Source organism: Barbus barbus (genome assembly GCF_936440315.1).
Source record: "Barbus barbus genome assembly, chromosome: 22".
In the NCBI taxonomy this organism is placed as follows: Eukaryota; Metazoa; Chordata; class Actinopteri; order Cypriniformes; family Cyprinidae; genus Barbus; species Barbus barbus.
The window spans coordinates 1,928,309-1,947,561 of record NC_136750.1 but is presented as its reverse complement, the minus strand read 5'-3'; the positions used below and the strand labels follow the sequence as shown (position 1 = coordinate 1,947,561).

Sequence of the window (19,253 nt, the reverse complement as noted above, 5' to 3'; positions counted from 1 at the left end):
TCATCAATGATTACATGCACAACATTCTACAAACAAGCTATTAGGACGTGTTTATCCAGAGGACTGAGAGAATGAGATGTTTCTGACCGACACACAGGGTCTGCTGGGAGTTGGTCTGGTATCCTGATGGACAAACGCACCGGAAGCTGCCCGCTGTATTCTCACACTGACCCACAGAACACGGCCGGGGGGTCAGCACACACTCGTTTATGTCTGAATGTGTGTGTGAGAGAGAGAGAAAGATTTTTTCTTCTTTAAGTCTGAAGTGTTGCTTGTTTCTCATCTTTAAAGTCAGACAGTAACTCTCAGGTTCATACCTTGGCAGTGGCCTTGCTGAGGGTTGAGGATATATCCAGTGTTACACACACATGTGTGTCGACCGCCTGGCAGGTCAAAACAGCGGCCCGGACCGCACACCTGAGGTCTCGATTCACACACTCGGCCATCTGGAGAACCAAACACAAGGCCAAAAAAAAAAAAAAAAGTAAAATAAACAGCATTCAATTATTAAGTAAATAAATAAGGCAGCGGCTATTTGCGGCTATTTGCACTAAGTGTAAATAGCATATTTTTTAAGCGATAGATACTATTTACACTAAGTGAAAGTATTTTTTTAATGATATGCTATTTACGACATTCTGTAGTTTTGTCTCATATTCATCTTTTAATCATATTTGCAAATGTCTTGACTCCACAGCCAACAGAGCAATTTTGTCTTTACTGTTCCAATACTTATGGAGGGGACTGTATAACTTTTATTAATATTTTATACAAACATTAGTATACACATTATAAAATTAATAAATATGCTTGCATTAGTTTATGTACATGAAACAATCATTCATTATAAAATTTGATTTTCATTGTTATTTCTCTAATATTTGTTAATAATTCAAAAGTGATTAAATTAATTGTACATTATTATATTTCATTATGTAACTTAATACACTTTTATAACACTTTTTTCTTTGGTAATTTATTTAATATCAGGTCAATTTGTGGTTTAGGTAATCAGATTAGCCAAACTCAATCTCAGAAGTATGCTGTGTTCTTAAAATGATTGACATTTATTCATTCCTCTCCAAACCAAATTCATCGAACAATCACACTAAAGACAAATGATGAGAAAATTACAGTTCTCTATCCAGCTCGGCATTTTTCAAGGTTGATATGAATTTGGCGTCACTTCAGCTCTGGAAATCAAAGAAGTCAGTCATTTATATGAGCAGGCCGATGGATTTTCTGGGCATGCTCACAGTTTCCTGGAGAAGTGAGTCTTTGTGCTTATCAAGTCACCGTAACAATAATCATAATTGTCCCTTTGGAGTTCTGGTCTGATTGAACCTTTTGTTTTAAGACCAGTATCCTCAGGAATATCTTCACTTTTATACTATACCTTGCCCTAAAACTATATTTCTGACATTACAATAAAGAACAGATTGAGAGCAGCAATGAAAAGCAGTTCCCAAAAATTCAGTGAAGAAATGCAGATGAGGACATAAACAGCCCATTTTCTTTTTACTGTAGCTGTTAACAGCTGTTAACGTTTGTGAGGACCCTTCTGAATCATAAAATCACAAATGGGACATCCAACATGGACTCACGTCCAAATCAAGTGCACTTTTTGGGACAGGGCCTTCAAGCCACAAGCACCCTGTTGTGAAAAAGAAGTGCACTTAATTGTATTCAATGTGCACTTGTAGTGAACTTCAAATCTTAAAAGTATATTTTACAAAACTATACTTTCAGATACTATTATATTAATATAATAAAAGGCCACTTAAGTGCACTTAAAGAGTGACACTTTCATGTCTGTTTCTTATGTAGACTATTACAAAGTGCACTTTGTAATAATGTCAAATTAAAAGTTTTACTTGAAAGTACATATTAAATCATTCAATATTTAGTTTTGCTTTAAAGTGCACTTATTTTGATGTACATAGTAAAGTACATGTAAAGTACTTGTACTTCACAATTTTAAGTGTAGCGTGCTATTTAATATCACATTTAAGGATATATTTTAAATGTTCTAAATAGCAACTTTACAAACATATGTAAATGTAAATTTCAATTGAAATTACATTAAAATGTCACATGTAAACTTTCATGACTATGTTTATTAATACACTTAAGTACACTTTTTGTAATAATATCAAGTTAAAAGCGTTATTTTAAAATACATTTTAAATCATTATATTTTAGAGTGGCCTTTTATTGTGGCCAGCCTAAGGCACACCTGTGCAATAATCATGCTGTCTAATCAGCATCTTGATATGCCACACCTGTGAGGTGGATGGATTATCTCGGCAAAGGAGAAGTGCTCACTAACACAGATTTAGACAGATTTGTGAACAATATTTGATATAGGTCTTTTGTGTACATAGAAAAAGTCTTAGATCTTTGAGTTCTGCTCATGAAAAATGAGGGCAAAAACAAAAGTGTTGCGTTTATAATTTTGTTCAGTGTACATAATAAATATGCACAGTACACACACTTATATTAAATAAACAAAAACATTTATTAATTGCAATTAATCGTTTGACAGGACTAATTTTAAATGTACTAAATTGCATCTTCTTTTCTACAAATATACAATTACAAATGTATTGCATAGCGTTGTTGTTTTTTTATGCCCCATGTTCAGTACCCCATGTTTTTTTTAAATGATTGTAACCAATTAAAATGTTCAAAGAACAGTCCAATGAGGTGTGGGAGTCACTATCAAGCACCATTTGAAGGTGGGGCGTCCTGTTCTGACACATGGTCACAGGAGCACATGGTGTGAGAAGAAAGCAAGTGTCACGGTCCTATTCGCTCCGAGCAGGATTCGAACCGCAGTCTCCAGCATGAGGTGGGCACTCTAACGAAGAGGCTAAAGGCCACAGCCTCTAGCGTCAGTCGCTAGAGCGCCACTTGAGGTCGGGGAGTGAGGTTTAACCTGCACAGCACTTACCCGCTGGCCTCTGCTACACAAGATTATTTGCTTTAGTAATCTTATTTAAAATGACATGAACTGTACATAACAAAATGTGTGTGTATGAAGGTGTAGAGAACACTTTTGTCAGGTTTTATGAATTTGTTTTTATTTTGCATGTTCGGAAATTAATTTTTTCTTTTTGTTGCCTCAGGGCAACTTTGAGCAATAATTTTTTATCATGTACCATAAAAATGCATGCAGTAGAGGGTTAAGTACATTTCAATAGAAATGACATTAAAGTATATTTTAGTTCACCATGAATGCTTGTCAGCATGCTTGTCAACTTTAACCATATATTTTAAAACAACAGAATTAATTATGAAATTACATATAAAGATGTATTTAAATCCCACTTAAGTGGGTCAAAAATGCTTTTAGCATACATTTAAACTACAATATATTTTCATTTAGTTGTAATGCAAGAGTTTGAAAATGTTACATTTAGTTCACAATTAAGTATATTTGTTTAATACTTAATTTTGACTAGTCTCTCTGATGCTTACCTTGTCTAGTTGGAAGTGGTCGGGCTGTAGCCGGTACAGGAGGAGGTCTGAAGGGAGATATTGGCTGTCTGTTAACCGAAGGCCGGATGGTTTGCGTCCGTGCAACAGCTGTACACAATCAGACTGAATCACACACACGTACACCAGTGAGTTTTAATAAATAACCTAATGAGAAACGATGAGGCTCACATGTGTTCACTCTGGCCGTCTGGCTGGTCGCGGCGGCCACGCTCTCAGGACGGACGTTTGTGGTTTGAGAGCCGCCACTCGTTGACAGGTTTGGTTTTGGATGAGTTATAATGATAAACGAACCGGCCTGTGAACCCGAGTCAGGCTGCTGTGGTCTCTGCTGGACTCGGATGGTCTGCGTGTTGGTTGGTGAATATGGCGCTTGTTGGATTCGGGTTAACTGTGAGATTGTGGAGTGAGTCCTGGAGCCTTCAGGTTGGGATGCTATGTCTTGGGTGGATGTCCGGCCATTTTCGAACACCAAAGGCGGTCCGCCGGTGTCAAGCATCTCAGCTAGCCTCTGGTTAAACTTGACAGCAGAAGACGAATAATGGTAACCTGGTCCAGCAGGACAGATCTCTTTGAAGGCGGCTGTGAACATAGAGTTAGATGCTGAAAACCTGTAAATGTCCAATGGAGTCACAATTTTTGTTTCAGAAATTTCAAGTTGATCCGGGACAACAGGAGAACCTCAACTTGTGTTATTTAAACAAAGACAGACAAACTACACAGCAGATTCCTTTCACTTTACATGTGCTTTAGTTTGTTAGTCAACATATTTAATAAGTGTACTTCTTTAAAACATGACAAAATATTATAAAAAACATTTAAAATGTACTTTAAAGTAAAACTTTTAGTTCACTTTTTAAAAGTCTACTTAAGTGTGTTAAGAAACAAATGTGTCTCATGAATGTCTCTCTTTAAGCACACCTAAGTTATTCTGTTAATATCATATCTGCAAGAACAGTTTTTAAAAATATTCTTTTAAGATTTGAAGTACACTTCAAATGCACATTTAATACAATTAAGCAACCTTCTTTTTTTATAAGGGACACTTATAATTGTTATTTATATTCACATACTTTAAAGCCATTTTTATTTAAACTTTTAATATTTATATGTGTAAGTAGTAATCGAACATTTGTAATTATGAAGTTGCAATTTATTACATTTAACCTCCTGAGACCTGAGAAAAAAAAGTAAAAAAACAAAAATCCATATATATATATATTTCATTTATAAGTTATGCTATGTCCTCGGTAGAAGACATCAGGACTCAATTTCTTTAAAAAAAATAAAAAGACAATTTATTTTTTAAAATCACCAATTTCAGGATTTTATTTTATTTTTTACTAAACTTTGTATAAAGATGATTCTAAACTATATTATAACATAATAATTTGATATACAATTTTTCTTAATACAAAAAGTGTGTACAATGGCTATAAATGGGATTTCTCATTATATACAATGTCTCATGAACTAAATTTAATTTGCATATTAATGTGTTTTTGGGGCAACGTAATGAAAAAAGAAGTGTAATAATGGGAGTAATAATATTAAACAATTTTCATAATAATATATAATATTTCATATAATTTCTTTCCCTATTCATTTGTTGTGTCTCCCAAAATGCGTAATAAACATGATTTTAGTCCCGATGTCCTCATATGAGGACATGCATGAACTCAACATCCTGTTTCGTAACAGAAAGTCATATTTTGATTTGAAACCACATCATATTTTCCTGAGATATTAATTTATGACGCATAGTTAAAAAATGAGACAGATTTAAATAATTACAAAATATTTTCATATTTCCATAAGAGTGTCACTAAATTAATATCAGACATTTTTGAAGATCAAGGAGAGGGAGTGGTCATGGTGAAATATCAAATGATTTAGTTTCTCTAAAAAGCCCTGAATGTGCTCTGTACAGGTCATCCAGACTTAAATCTGTGGCAGAGAAATTCACTTAAATATAATGTCCTCATATGAGGTCGCAGGGTCTTAAGAGGTTAAAATATATTTTACTTTAAATGTAATATCAAATAACACCACAGTTAAAATTCTAATCAAGTACTTAACGTGCTTTAGTATGTTAGTCAATACATCAAAATACAATCAACACATTAAAACTTCTTTAAAGCACAACAAACAAATATTAAATAGGATCATTTTAAATGTACTTTAAAGTAAATAAAATAATTTGACATTATTACTAAGTGCATTTTGAAAGTGTACTTAAGTGCGTTTACTTAAGTCTTTTTTTAAAGGTACTTCAGTGTCCTTTTATTTCATTAATATTATATTATCTGCAGCTACAGTGTTTTAAAATATACTTTTAAGATTTAAAGTACACTACAAGTGCACATTCAGTACAATTAAGCACACTACTTGTTCACAAGGGTGTAATAGCTTTGTGTGAGATCAAAATTTAAGACATAACTCACTAAAATGGACACAGTTGAAAAAAAAAGTCCAGTGGAGTTTTACATTTTTGTTTTTTAATTGAGCCAGAAATGTTGAGGGTCAACCGGGACAGTGCTAGAACCTCAACTTGTGGTATTTAAACGAAGACAGACAAATTACACAGTAAATTCCAACTGCTTTGATATTCCTCCAAACATTTTCTGAGAAATATTGCTGGTGGTGTGGGTGGGACGGGGTCCTTGAGGAACAGTTGGATTCTTTGTGTAAAAACCAAATCATGTTGTTTCAATATTCTGTATTAACACACTGTAATGTTCTCAGTGCTGTCCTCCAGCCTTCTTACCACTCTTTGCTCCAACTTCTGCATTAAAGATATTCATTCCAATGCAGTTGTTTGAAAGGAGAAGTGCATTCTTTGGATGTCTGAAAGGCCTCTTACCTGAGCCGAAGTACGGGCATAATGCACACTTCTTGCCCCAGGCTTTGCCCACTCGGCTGCAGCAGCAGATCTGTTTGGTGATGTTCCTCAGGATGGGCAGAGAACAGGAGCCCTGGTTCAGGATACGGAAACACTGGTCCTTCTCTAAGGAGATCACCTTCTGCGCTGTGAGGGGGAAAATAATATAAAATAGCATTACATAAGGATACAGTTAGGGAAACGAATCTCAACATGCAACAGATTGTCCATGCAAGAACAAATGCATTCATTTATGAACATGAAAGCATATAGACGAGTCTTCATATTTACTGCTGCTTTAAATGGCTTTTAAAAAAGGGACAGTTCACTCAAAAATATTTTCTCTCTATCGTGTCATTTGAAACCTTTATGACTTTCTTTCTTTTGTGGAACACAAAATCAGGAATGATCAGGCTCCTCTTATCCATACAATAAATGCATTCAGTGACCATAAAGGTGTCAATAAAATCAGTCTATACAAATTACTCTAAATCTTAAGTCTCAAACCATACCCTTGTGGAAAAGAAGTACATTTTAGCATACTTTTTAAAAAGAGTATTTATTACAGAAACAATAATACTTTAAAAGAACAGACTTAAGTTTGAACTGAATGTAATGTTTACAAACACTTCATTGCGTGTTATTTACAATACATTTTAAATTAAAATTATATTAAATGTAATTGTGTATGTGTACACATTAACATTTTAATTTAATTATAAATAATAATAATACAAATAAAAAATCAGATAACTTAAAATAGTTTTTATTTTATTTTTATTTTAAATTAAGAATTTTCAATAAAGACAATTATATTTTTTCGACCTATTTAATTGGACTTTAAAGATTATTAAAACATAATGATTTATAATGTACTTGACAGTAAAACTTTTAATTTGGCATTTTTACACCTTTTAAAATGCACTTAAGTAAGTATGTTAATAAACAGTCATGAAAGTGTCTCTGATTAAATGCACTCAATTGGCCATTATTTCATTATTAATGTTATGTTTTGCAAATACTTTTTTTTTTAAATACTCAATTCAACACACTTATTTTCCCACAAGGGTCATTATAGCTTTAAAAATTTAAGACATCATTCACTGAAATGTTACCTTTAAACAAACAAATGGAAGTGTGCTGAGGGAAAGTTTTTATTTAATGTCATAAATTTTGGCCTGCTCATAACACAAAGTTATTGTATGGCCTACAATATAGTGCATAACATGTAATGGTGTTTTTTTGGAGCTTGGAGGTATAAATCACTGTCTGTTTTTTATTGTACGGAAAAAGAGCAGCTTGGACATTCTGCAAAACATCTCTGCTTGTGTTCCACAGAAGAAAGACAATCATACGGGTTCGAAACAACACGAGTGCATGGTTTTTTGTGAACTATTCCTTTAAGCTGGTTATGTTTGTTATTGACGTCATACTTATGCAAATCTAGCTTAAAACATTTCTAAAGTAATAAATATGTCTGCTACTCATTCTACACTGACATCATTCGTTGGCGCTTTGATTGGTTTGGCAGCACAAACAAAGTTTAAAGGAGAGCCAGGCATACAATAATCAGCCACAGAGCCACTGGAAATGACAGATCAGCCCAAATCACTGCAGGAATATGCACATAATCAAACATATAGAGAACCAGACACAGCATGAGACATAGTTACACTTACCTGGCTGACACACATGAACATGCTCAGAGTCACATGAAGGCTTGACAAGATTCAGACGAGAAGAAAATCTGATTAAAATAGAGTCACAGAATTTCCCAGATGCAAAAACTCAGGCAGAAAGAGGCAGCTCCCAATTGACGGGAAAACACAGGAAAACACTGAGCGATCAGTCAGGACAGACCTCGATGTAGGGATGCATATGCACAGAGTCAGGTCAAAGGGCAAAGTGTAGCTCCACTCATCAGGCATCTCTCAAGCAGAGCACAGTAATGCCTGCTGGAATACACAGAAGCACAACGCCACACAGCCAAAACCTCCACTCATCTGTGTTTACGTTGTAGTGTTTGAAACTCATGCTTTGGTATAGCACCTGAAAATCCTCACCCTCAGACCATCCAAGATTAGGATGAGTTTGTTTCTTCATCAGATTTGTAGAAATGTGTCTCTGCATCAGTGTCTCAGCAATGGATGCTCCGCAGTGAATGGGTGCCGTCAGAATGAGAGCTGATAAAAACATCACAATAATCCACACCACTCCATCTTAACATCTTGAGAAGACAAAAGCTCCGTGTTCGTAAGAAACATTTATATTTAGTCATTTAGCAGACGCTTTTATTCAAAGCGACTTACAAATGAGGACAACAGAAGCAATCAAAACCAACAAAAGCGCAATAATAATCAAGTGCCATGACAAGTCTCGGTTAGCCTAACGCAGTACACATAGCAAGGGTTTTATATATATATCTATATAAACACATATTTATACACACACACACATACATACAGTAAAGAGAAAACAAGTAGATAGAATAGAAAAAGAATAGAGAAAGCTAGTGTTAGAGGCGTTTTTCTTTCTTGCTTAAAGAAAACAAGTAGATAGAAAAGGAATAGAGAGTGCAAGTGTTAGACGAGAGGGTCAAGTTTTTTTTTTTAAGAAACAAATCCTAAACAAATCATTAAGATGTTTTTTTTTTCTTTAAAATGTTGCTTCTGGCTAATATGGAGTCCATAAATCATAACAATGCTTCCTCCAGTGAAAAATCCATCTCATCACATATTTGTTTAGAGCTGTTTTGGACTGTTTTTGTCTTGTAAATAGTGATTGATCTGTGCAGATTTCTCTCCTGATTCAGGAAGCGTTATTATGGATTATGGAATTGTATTTTGGCAAGAAGCAATGGTTTAAAGTTAAAAACGTTTTAAAGATGGATTTGTTTCAGTTTTAGTCTTCTCAAGATGTTAACTGATGGACTGGAGTGGTGTGGATTATTGTGATGTTTTTATGAGATGTTTGGATTCTGACGGCACCCATTCACTGCAGAGCATCCATTGCTGAGCAAGTGATGGAAAGCTACATTTCTCCAAATCTGATGAAGAAACAAACTCATCTACATCAGATGGCCTGAGTGTGAGGACATTTTTGGCAAATTTCCATTTTTGGGAGAATTAATTCTTTACGTCTGTGTATGACTGAACGTTGTAGCTGTGTGGTTTGGCTGTCCTGCCATATTCCCGCCGCCGCCGCTCTCCTCTCAGGTCTCAGCCCCGTACTTACAGATGCAGATCCCATGAGAGGCGTCCAATAAGTAGCCCTCTTTGCAGACACAACTGTAGCTCCCTCGGGTGTTAACACAGTTCCCGTTTTCACAGAAACCCGGCTGCAAACACTCGTTAATATCTACACCAGAGGAGGAAACATGACTGTCATAACCTGACGCATTGGATTGTTCATGTTGTGAAAAAGAAGTGTGCTTGTACTGTACTTAACACACTTCTTAACACACTTAAGTAGACTTGGATGGATAACTGAGACTGATTTTGAGTGAAGAAGCACCAATCGTCCAGACAAACAGGTTGCTGACATGTAAAAGTGCAGCTCGGTTTCAATAAAATATATTTTCCTAAAAGTTACAGTATGTTTTTAAAGTACAATAATGATCAAGAAAATGTGATTCTGCATGATACACTCTTAATAATAAAGCTTCCAAAAGGACCATATTTAGTGAACATTTCCTAAAAGAACTTTCTTAGTGTGAAGAACATTTGAATAATTTAAAGAACCCTTTTCTATTATAAAGAACCTTTTGTCCAGTGGAAAGATTCCATGGATGTTAAAGGGTGTCCATAAATGGCAACAGAGGACTTTTAATTTGAAGAGTATACATGCATGTACAAATTTTTCAGTACTTACATAAGGACACCTTGCACTGTGGTGTACAATGTTATTACCTCAAATGTAGCAAACACAGGAACCATTAATGTCACATAATGACAGATTGAATCTATGGTTTGAAGAAGCAGGAGAGGAAATGTAGCGGAGAGAAAGAGATATGTAACAAATCTGAAGTTGTCATTATTTGACCCTGTGACCACCTCCAGCGCTGTCTTGATAAATAGATTTTACCGTGTGTTTATCAAACCATCTGGTCTGCCGTTACGTTCAGAACAAAGATTAGAAAACAACGCCGTAGATTCTCCTCCGGGGAAGGTGGTCTCTGGATTTCACACATACTGACAAACTGTGAAAGATTAATTCCGTCATAATTACTACCATGTGAGAAAACCTGTAGTTAATTTCTATTCACATTTTGGGATTTGGATCTGCAGTAGATAAAATAGTCTAGTCTCACATTTCACTCAGAAATATGGCACATTATGGAAATAAAATGGGTTGTAAATGCAAACTTCAACCCTTTTCTCAATGAGGATTGTGCTTTGTTAGTCACTTTGAGAATGAGTTAAATGTCTGCTTATCATATCAGTTCCACGGCATTAAAGCAACATGAACTACACAACGAGCGAGACTGGGAAGAGCATCTGCTTCAGTTTCAGTATTGACACAAAACTAGATGTGTACAGCAACCATTAAAACGTCTTTAGAGACTGATGTGTTTGGCTGACCTCTGGATGAAGCAAGGAAGCACGAAGTGTTTGTTTGCATGTTCCTAAAATGTGTTTTGGCCCGCGAGAGATAATCGTGAGCGCTAGGATTCGAGGACTCTTACCCACACACTGCGTCCCGTTGACTCTCTCGAAGCCTTTCGGGCAGCTTCCCTGTCCATTAACAGTGTTTCCTGATGAGATAAGAGCACATCGATCTCTAGCAGGACGTACGAACACATCTGTCAAACTGCAGCTAGTTTTATAATGCGTGCAAAAGAAAAATCAAACTGAGAAAGAGGAAAAACATGCAGATAATTAACAAGTGATTCATCAGCAAGACTGGAGGCTGAAACAAATACAATAACACAAAACATCCTGAAACTATATTTCATTAAGCCACATTCTGGCTTTGTTCTTACATGTGAGAATATGTAGCTTATGCACATGCATATACTGTATATAGCTTAATGTATTGCTTTACAGTTAACCAATAAATACAGAGTGATTTGTTTATTTATAAGGTAACCCTTGAGAAAAAGAAGTACACTTTTAAAATGTAATGAATGTTTTCAGACACTTAATTGCATGGTATTTAAAATATAATTTACATGTATATTTTAATTGAACTTAAGAGTGTTTTTGACCTACTTAAGTAGGACTTCAGTACATCTTTATATGTAATTTCATAATTACTTCTATTGTCTTTGAAAAAAATATTACTGCTGAATATACAGACAATCATTTATAGTAAACTAAAAATACTTTAATGTAATTTCTATTGAAACTTGTATGTAATGCATTTAAATATATTTGCAATTACACATTTGCAAGTTATTACATTTAAAATATATTAACTTGATATTAATATGACATCAAATAACACACTATAGTTAAAATTATCACACTTCACATGTGCTTTAATATGTTAGTCAACACATAAAAATAAGTGTATACTTCCTTAAAACATGACAAAAGATTATTAAAACGATTTAAAATGTACTTTTAATTTGACATTATAGTCCACTTTTTAAAAGACCGTTAAAAACAGCCATGAAAATGTCTCTCATTAAGTCACTTAAGTGGTCTTTTATTTCATTAATATCATATTATCTGTAAGTGCGGTTTTAAAAATATACTTTTAAGATTTGAAGTGCACTCCAAGTACACATTCAATACAATTAAGCACACTTCTTTTTCACAAGGGAAAGCATGCTCTCTTTTTTTGTTTCTTTCGTCTTCCAGCAGTCCGGGCATACTTTCCAGAGTGCTTCACAAAAAGGAAAAATAACTATTTGTCCCTGTGAGGTTAAATATTTGTGGCTCTGGGGAGCCAGAGATCCCGAAGCATGTAACAAACGGCTCTATTGTTCCAGTCATTATTCAGCATTGGGTAAAATGATTATATAACCTTGTGCTTAACATTATCAACCACTCAGAGTCGCCAAGCGGTTATGAAAATATATCCTTAGCAAATGTTTCTCTGCACTAAGAACAACAGCAAAAAAGTTAATCAGAAACATAGTTATGAGATTTGAACTAAAACTAAAACCATAAAACACATTTTCTTGATTTGAAGTACATCTGGTAACACTTTAGTTTAGGGAGCAATTCTCACTATCAACTAGTTGCATATTTTCATGCATATTACCAGCATATTGACTGTTTATTAGTTCTTATAAAGCACATATTCATGGCTTATTCAACATGATCATATTTTAGATCCTGTAATAACTAAACTTAACTTAACTATTTTACTAACTATTAATAAGATACAAATGAGAAGTTTACTGAGGCTTAAAGTCACAGTTAGTTAATGGCGAGAATTGGTCCCCAAATGTGTTAACTAAAATAAAATAAAACATAAACAACGTACATTTGTTTTGTTTCAGCTATCTGCCAAGGCAACTTTTTTTTCATTTTGTTTAATTTTAAGTACTACGATACCTAAAACTAAATAAGCTAAAACTAATAAATAAAATAATTGTAAAAAAAATCAATAAAAAACTACATAGACATACTAAAAAAAAAATGAAAAGGAAAGAAAAAGGACAAAAATACTAAATTATTCAAATGTATTAAATGTAAAAAAAAATCTAGGCGAAAATATCAACAAAAATATAATATTATATCAATGATACTAAAATAGCACTGAACAATTGCATTATAAATAAATTATTTTCTATATAAAAACCCTCTTAAATGTGATTTTTTTCTAGTTACAATATCATCATATTTATTGTATTTACTTATTTCTCCAACAGCTATTAGAACAAAATATGTCAGGTCTAAGGAGGATGTTACATTTTTATTGCGGAAAGTTAGTATAATTTTATGTAATTATTATCTCCCATTTTACAATTGCGATTACCGATAATTTTTGGGTAAACTATCCCTTTAAATTTCAATCTATTCTTTATATAAAGCAATTGCATATTGCATATCCTATTGTGACAACTTACCCCATGTACAGTAGTATAACAAAGGACTGCACGTGTAAGAGTGCATGTTTTGTATTTGAATGACTTTCTCCAGACAATTCATGGATTATGTCATTGTATGTCACTATTTTTAATAAATGATAGTGGTGCTGAAGTCAGTTTCTATTAAAGGTTGCAGCATTCATCGAGTAGAGGAGGAATGTAAATACGCTGTAATGTTTTGCCAGATGGCTGATGGAGGGCTAATGGCGACACCTTGACTGTTGCAATAATAATAATAATAATGTAGTATGGCAGGACTTAAATGAGCCTTCTGCCAGAGAACTCTCAAAGCTATATTTATCTCTTGAAGTCATGCAGCGACTGCTGTACTTTTTGTTTTACAAGATAGACATGTGTTTTTCCAGCCAGCTGAACTGATATCAGTGAGTGTGTGCGTCTGAGTTTATGAGTTAAGAAGGAACAAACTGGTGTTTTGTTGCCTCTTTGTGCTCTAAGTACAAACTGTGCTGCTACAATTGCTCAGATGATTTATAGCTGTAAACCTCCAGGTCTGTCTGACAGTACTGATATTCTCCATGTTCAGACTCTCACCTAAGACCGCAGGACAGAGCGTGCATTCGTTGATGCCCCAGGCCTTCCCCACACCCCGGCAGCACATCTCCTGACTCCTCAGACCAGGTAACGGAGAACTGCACTGTGAGACGGAGCAGAAAACACACAATCCTTCACTCATCCATTCACTCAAACAACTGAATTAGGCATGGAGTGATGTGTTAAAGGATTAGTCCACTTCCAGAAAAAATAAAAAAAGTCCTGATAATTTACTCACCCTTTATTTTTTCTTCAGTCGCAAAGAAATTAAGTTTTTGGAGGAAAGCATTCCAGGACTTTTCTCCATATAGTGGACGTCAATGGCGCCCTAAGATTTTAAAGGTCTCATCGGATGCAAAATTCACTTTTCAAGTTGTTTGAACATAAATGTGTGTTGGAAGTGTGTGTACACAACCATCCTATAATGATAATGTTTTTTTTTAAAATCCCTATTTTAAAATCCCCTTTCTCAAATCAGGCTGTTCTGAGATTCCTGTCAAAATGACGTAGTTCTGTTCAGAATTGATTGACAAGACCGTCTTACCTTAGACCCGCCCTGAGTGAATTGAGAGCTGTCTGCCTCCGGTGCAGGGGAAGACAAGGTGTCTCAGATAAAGTGATTAGGGTGTTTTATTGTTGGATGTAATAATGAATATAGCAATCATCATTTACTCCTGACATCTGAGCCGCTGAAGACGCAGAGGATTAACATTACTTTCGCTTTGAAGTGAATGCGCTGATCCCCGATCTACATAAATGCATCTATGTTCGCCCGAATCATTCGTGATCTAGCTTTATCAACAAAAGAAGTGAGTATAAGGGTTTTTATGAATCTTTGCATATTGCCTTTCCTAATAATGTGCTAGTTAGCCAGTTTCGCGGCTGAAGTTTAGTATTCACCATAGAAACATATACCTAGATACCTTATTATGGACTGTTTCTATAGGCCGTGATACGTAAGCCATCTGCCATTTTTGTAACAGTCTGTGAATCTTTGACCGCATTGACTGTGTGTGTCTACAACAGCAAGTTATACGCTTGTATATCATTGAATATTCACTGATTATTATGGTGAATGCAAGATGGCTGACGCGTCAATGTATCTGGAGCGGAATCTACACATATCTATGGTTTGCTCGTCACTCCACAGAGGAGAGGGGCGGAGTCAGCAGAGCTCTCTAGGATTTCAAGAAACATGGACTAGATTGGCGCGCTGAAAACAGAGCAGATTTTTACAGGATAAAGAAGGTGATTTTTACACCACCATTGAGAAATTTTAACCAAAGTATGTTACAGACTTTTCATTAAGACCCTAAAGAATCATATCAACTTGTGTAAACTGGAATACCGATGTCCCCTTTAAGGTAAAAATGCAGTTGCAGTGCAGCTTCTAAAGGCTCTAAACGATCCCAGCCGAGGAATAAGGAACTTATCTAGCGAAACAATCAGCCATTTTCTGAAAACAAATAATATTTATACACATTTTAAACACAAATGCTGGGCTTGCTCTAGCTCTGCGGTGCACGTCTTCACACAGAACGCAATCCTGTTGGAAAGGTCACGCACGGTTAGTTACATACGGCATGTGTATGATATAATACAGATAAACAAATGATAAAGCTTGGCTTTCTAAAAAAGCACTTTTTGTAAATGATATGATCACTGACCATAAACTAGATGTGCTTTGTTTGACAGAAACCTGGCTAAAACCAGATGACTACATTACTTTAAACGAGTCTACCTCCCAAGATTACAGTTACAAACATGAACCGCGTCCAAAAGGTAAAGGGGGAGGTGTTGCCACAATTTAGAGCAATGTTTTCAGTATTTCTCAGAGGTCGGGTTTCAAGTATAATTCGTTCGAAGTAATGGTGCTTCATATAATGTTATCCAAAGAAACAAGTTTTAATGATAAATCCCCTGGGATGCTTGTACTGTCTACTGTATACAGGCCACCAGGGCACCATACAAACTTTATTAAAGCATTTGCTGATTTTCTATCTGAGGTAGTGCTGGCTGCAGATAAAGTCCTAATTTCTATGTGTCTCAAAAACCTTCAAACTGGCTGTTATTAAGCCTTTTATTAAAAAACCACAACTTGACCCCAAAGAATTAATTAATTACAGACCGATCTCGAATCTCCCTTTTCTGTCAAAGATATTAGAAAAAAGGTAGTATCATCACAGCTACGTTCCTTCTTAGAGAAAAAATGATATATGTGATGATTTACAGTCAGGTTTTAGGCCATATCATAGTACTGCGACTGCTCTCATTAGAGTTACAAACGACCTGCTTTTATCATCTGATCGTGATTGTATCTCTCTATTAGTGCTACTAGATCTTAGTGCCGCGTTTCACACTATCGAGCACAACATTCTTTTAAATAGACAAGAAAATTATGTTGGCATTAGAGGAAGTGCACTGGCATGGTTCAAATCATACTTATCTGACCGCCATCAATTTGTGGCAGTAAATGAAGAGGGATCATACCAATCACAAGTGCAGTATGGAGTACCTCAAGGCTCAGTACTTGGCCCATTACTTTTCACGCTTTACATGTTACCCTTGGGATATATCATTAGGAAACATGGTTAGCTTTTACTGTTATGCTAATGATATCCAGCTCTATATTTCTTCGCGACCTGATGAAACTTACCAATTTGCAAAACTAACAGAATGTATAGTTGATATCAAAAACTGGATGACTAGCAATTTCTTACTGCTAAATTCTGAAAAAACAGAGGTGTTAATTATTGGACCAAAAACTTTTCCATGTAATAACCTAGATCACTGTCTAATACTTGATGGCTGCTCTATAAATTCTTTGTCATCAGTTAGGAACCTAGGTGTACTTTTTGATAGCAATCTTTCCTTCAAAAACAATGTTTCTAGCATTTGTAGAACTGCATTTTATATTGAATTTATTTGTATATGTATGTATATGTATAGGTGGGTGGCTGTACATACACATGTAGTTGTTTTTTGGTGTTTGGCTTAGTGTTATGTTAGAAGCATTATTATACTCACACCTTTTGTTGTTTTAATATTTTGAATTGTTTTTAGCTTAATTATTTTTTTCATTTAAATGTTTACTATTGAAATGTTGTTGTATGCATTTGTCAATTTTATTTAATTTATTTATTTTCTTAAATGTGTGCATTTAGTATTTACAGAGTTTTGACTTTTAGTTTTAGTTACTTTCTCTTATTTGTAAGTCGCTTTGGATAAAAGCATCTGCTAAATGACTAAAAGTAAAGTAAAAAAAAAAAGTATTTGTTGCTGACTTTCAATGATCCAGTTGAACCATACGAATAAACAAAAATGAACTAAGATAAACATAACATTTGTGTTTATTGATTTTTTTATTGCTGAAGAGTGTTGAAGTTTCTTCTCCTGTGTTCTATTCTTTATGTAATCCAGAACAGCAGTACAGCTGAAGTGCTAATTTGAGCTGTGCCCTCTACTGTACAGATGTGAATTTCCTTCAACCTGAGGCTTATTCATTTCACTTTCGGTGACAAACAAGCAAGCCCAGCCCAAATAAGAACAAGTAACGCAAAAGCAATGTAACACATTACTTTCCATAAAAAGTAACTATGTAATTAGTTATTTTAGAGAGTAATTCAGCATTGTAATACGTTATTTTTTAAATGTAACTTTACCCAATACTGGTTGTAAAGTTGCTTGGTGTTAGTGGAATGTCTAAAGTGGACTATCAAAATAAAGTGTAACCAAAATTTTTCATAATTTACTCATGGTGCTCAAAGCATGTTGACTTTAACCATTGACTTCCATGCTATTTTTTTTTCGCCATACTATAGAAGTCAATGTCTACTGTCAGCTGTTTGGTTACTGAAATTATTTCAAATATTGTGTATTTTGTGTCCAACAAAAATAAACTCATACATGTTTAGACCAACTTGACGGTGAGAAAATTATGACAGAATTCTCTTTTTTTTTTGTGAACTATCCTTTTACATTTCAATCTATTCCTAATATTAAGCAATCCCATACCGACTTCTTTTATTATGCATTTGCGTCCCTTGTGAAAGAAGTGTGCTGCATTTGCACTTATAGTTTGCAAAATATCTTAAAAATATCTTAAATAAATATAAATATACAAAATATCTTAAATATCTTAAAAGTATATTTAATACTTTCAGATGACATAACATTAATAAAATATAAAATGCCACTTAAGTGCAAAAAGAGACACTTTCGTGACTGTTATTCAACACACAGTAATGTGATGTGTTGACTAACGTATTAAAGCACATGTAACTTTTAAGTGTATATTACATTTAAAGTTAATATATTTTAAATGTTCTAATCTGTAACTTCATCATTACACACATATTTACATTCGTATTAAATAAATGCATTTAAGTATATTTTAGTTGACCATAAATGCTTGTCAGTACATTCAGCAGTAACTAACCATATTTCAAAGACAATAGAAGTAATTATGAAATTACATATACTACTTAAGTGAGTCAAAACAGTTTTTCATTTAATATAAATTTAAACTATATATTTTTATTACAATAACATGCAATTAACTGTCTGAACACATTGCACCGTAAAAAAATAAAAAGTTGAGAAAACTTAAAAGTTTAAGGCAACCAGCTTCAGAAGATTTTTGAGTTCTCTCAACTTGTTTTTGTTGGAGATTTTCTCAAATTTTTGTTGTATAAACTGAAAACAAGAAGTTGAGAAAACTCAACTTTTTTTTACAGTGTGCATATAGTTAATGACTTTTTAGTATATTCATAAAGTATATAATTTCCATAAGGAATCTTTTTAAAAGTAAAGTGTAGGCCTATTTCTTTTTCACAAGGGTGATGTACTACTTTTTTGTTCCTTTTCGGGAGCTTGACAGTCTTCCCCCCTTTTGTTGTATGGAAAAGAGCAGCCTTGTCATTATGTTGAATTACTACTATCGTGTTCCATAGAAGAATGCACGTTTCCAGCAACAAACATTTGAACAAATTATGCATTTTCATTTTTGTAAGACAAATCTCTTAAACCTCAAGTTGCTCCAGGGGAATTGTCCTATAATACGAGTATTTTGGCTAAACAATCTGGGATTAACACACTTCAGCAGACGGAAGTGGTTTTCACGACACTGGCTAACCTACATTTGAAGTTCAGCATGATCACATGACAGAGCCACAATAAACAAGTCATACTCGATTCATCCCGCATAGTCCAGACAAGCTTGAGTCCTGTTCCGACTAGAACCAAACCAGACACTCTACTGCTAAAACGAATGAGGAATGC

General features: G+C 34.4%; 1 protein-coding gene across 3 annotated transcripts in view; it reads right to left on the bottom strand.

The window, feature by feature from the left end:
• Positions 1-19,253, bottom strand: part of LOC306888069 (latent-transforming growth factor beta-binding protein 4-like) — a 62,410-nt gene that overhangs the window by 23,514 nt on the left and 19,643 nt on the right. For 2 of the 3 annotated variants that reach the window (XM_079446194.1, XM_079446196.1), the window contains exons 4-11: positions 13,974-14,076; positions 11,064-11,132; positions 9,614-9,736; positions 6,362-6,526; positions 3,670-4,080; positions 3,481-3,588; positions 318-446; positions 88-213 (exon numbers count right to left, since the gene is read on the bottom strand). In XM_079446194.1, coding sequence (XP_079302320.1) covers positions 88-213; positions 318-446; positions 3,481-3,588; positions 3,670-4,080; positions 6,362-6,526; positions 9,614-9,736; positions 11,064-11,132; positions 13,974-14,076 — 1,234 coding nt within the window. The remainder of the gene's footprint in view (positions 1-87; positions 214-317; positions 447-3,480; positions 3,589-3,669; positions 4,081-6,361; positions 6,527-9,613; positions 9,737-11,063; positions 11,133-13,973; positions 14,077-19,253) is intronic. The other variant, XM_079446195.1, reaches the window with a different exon arrangement.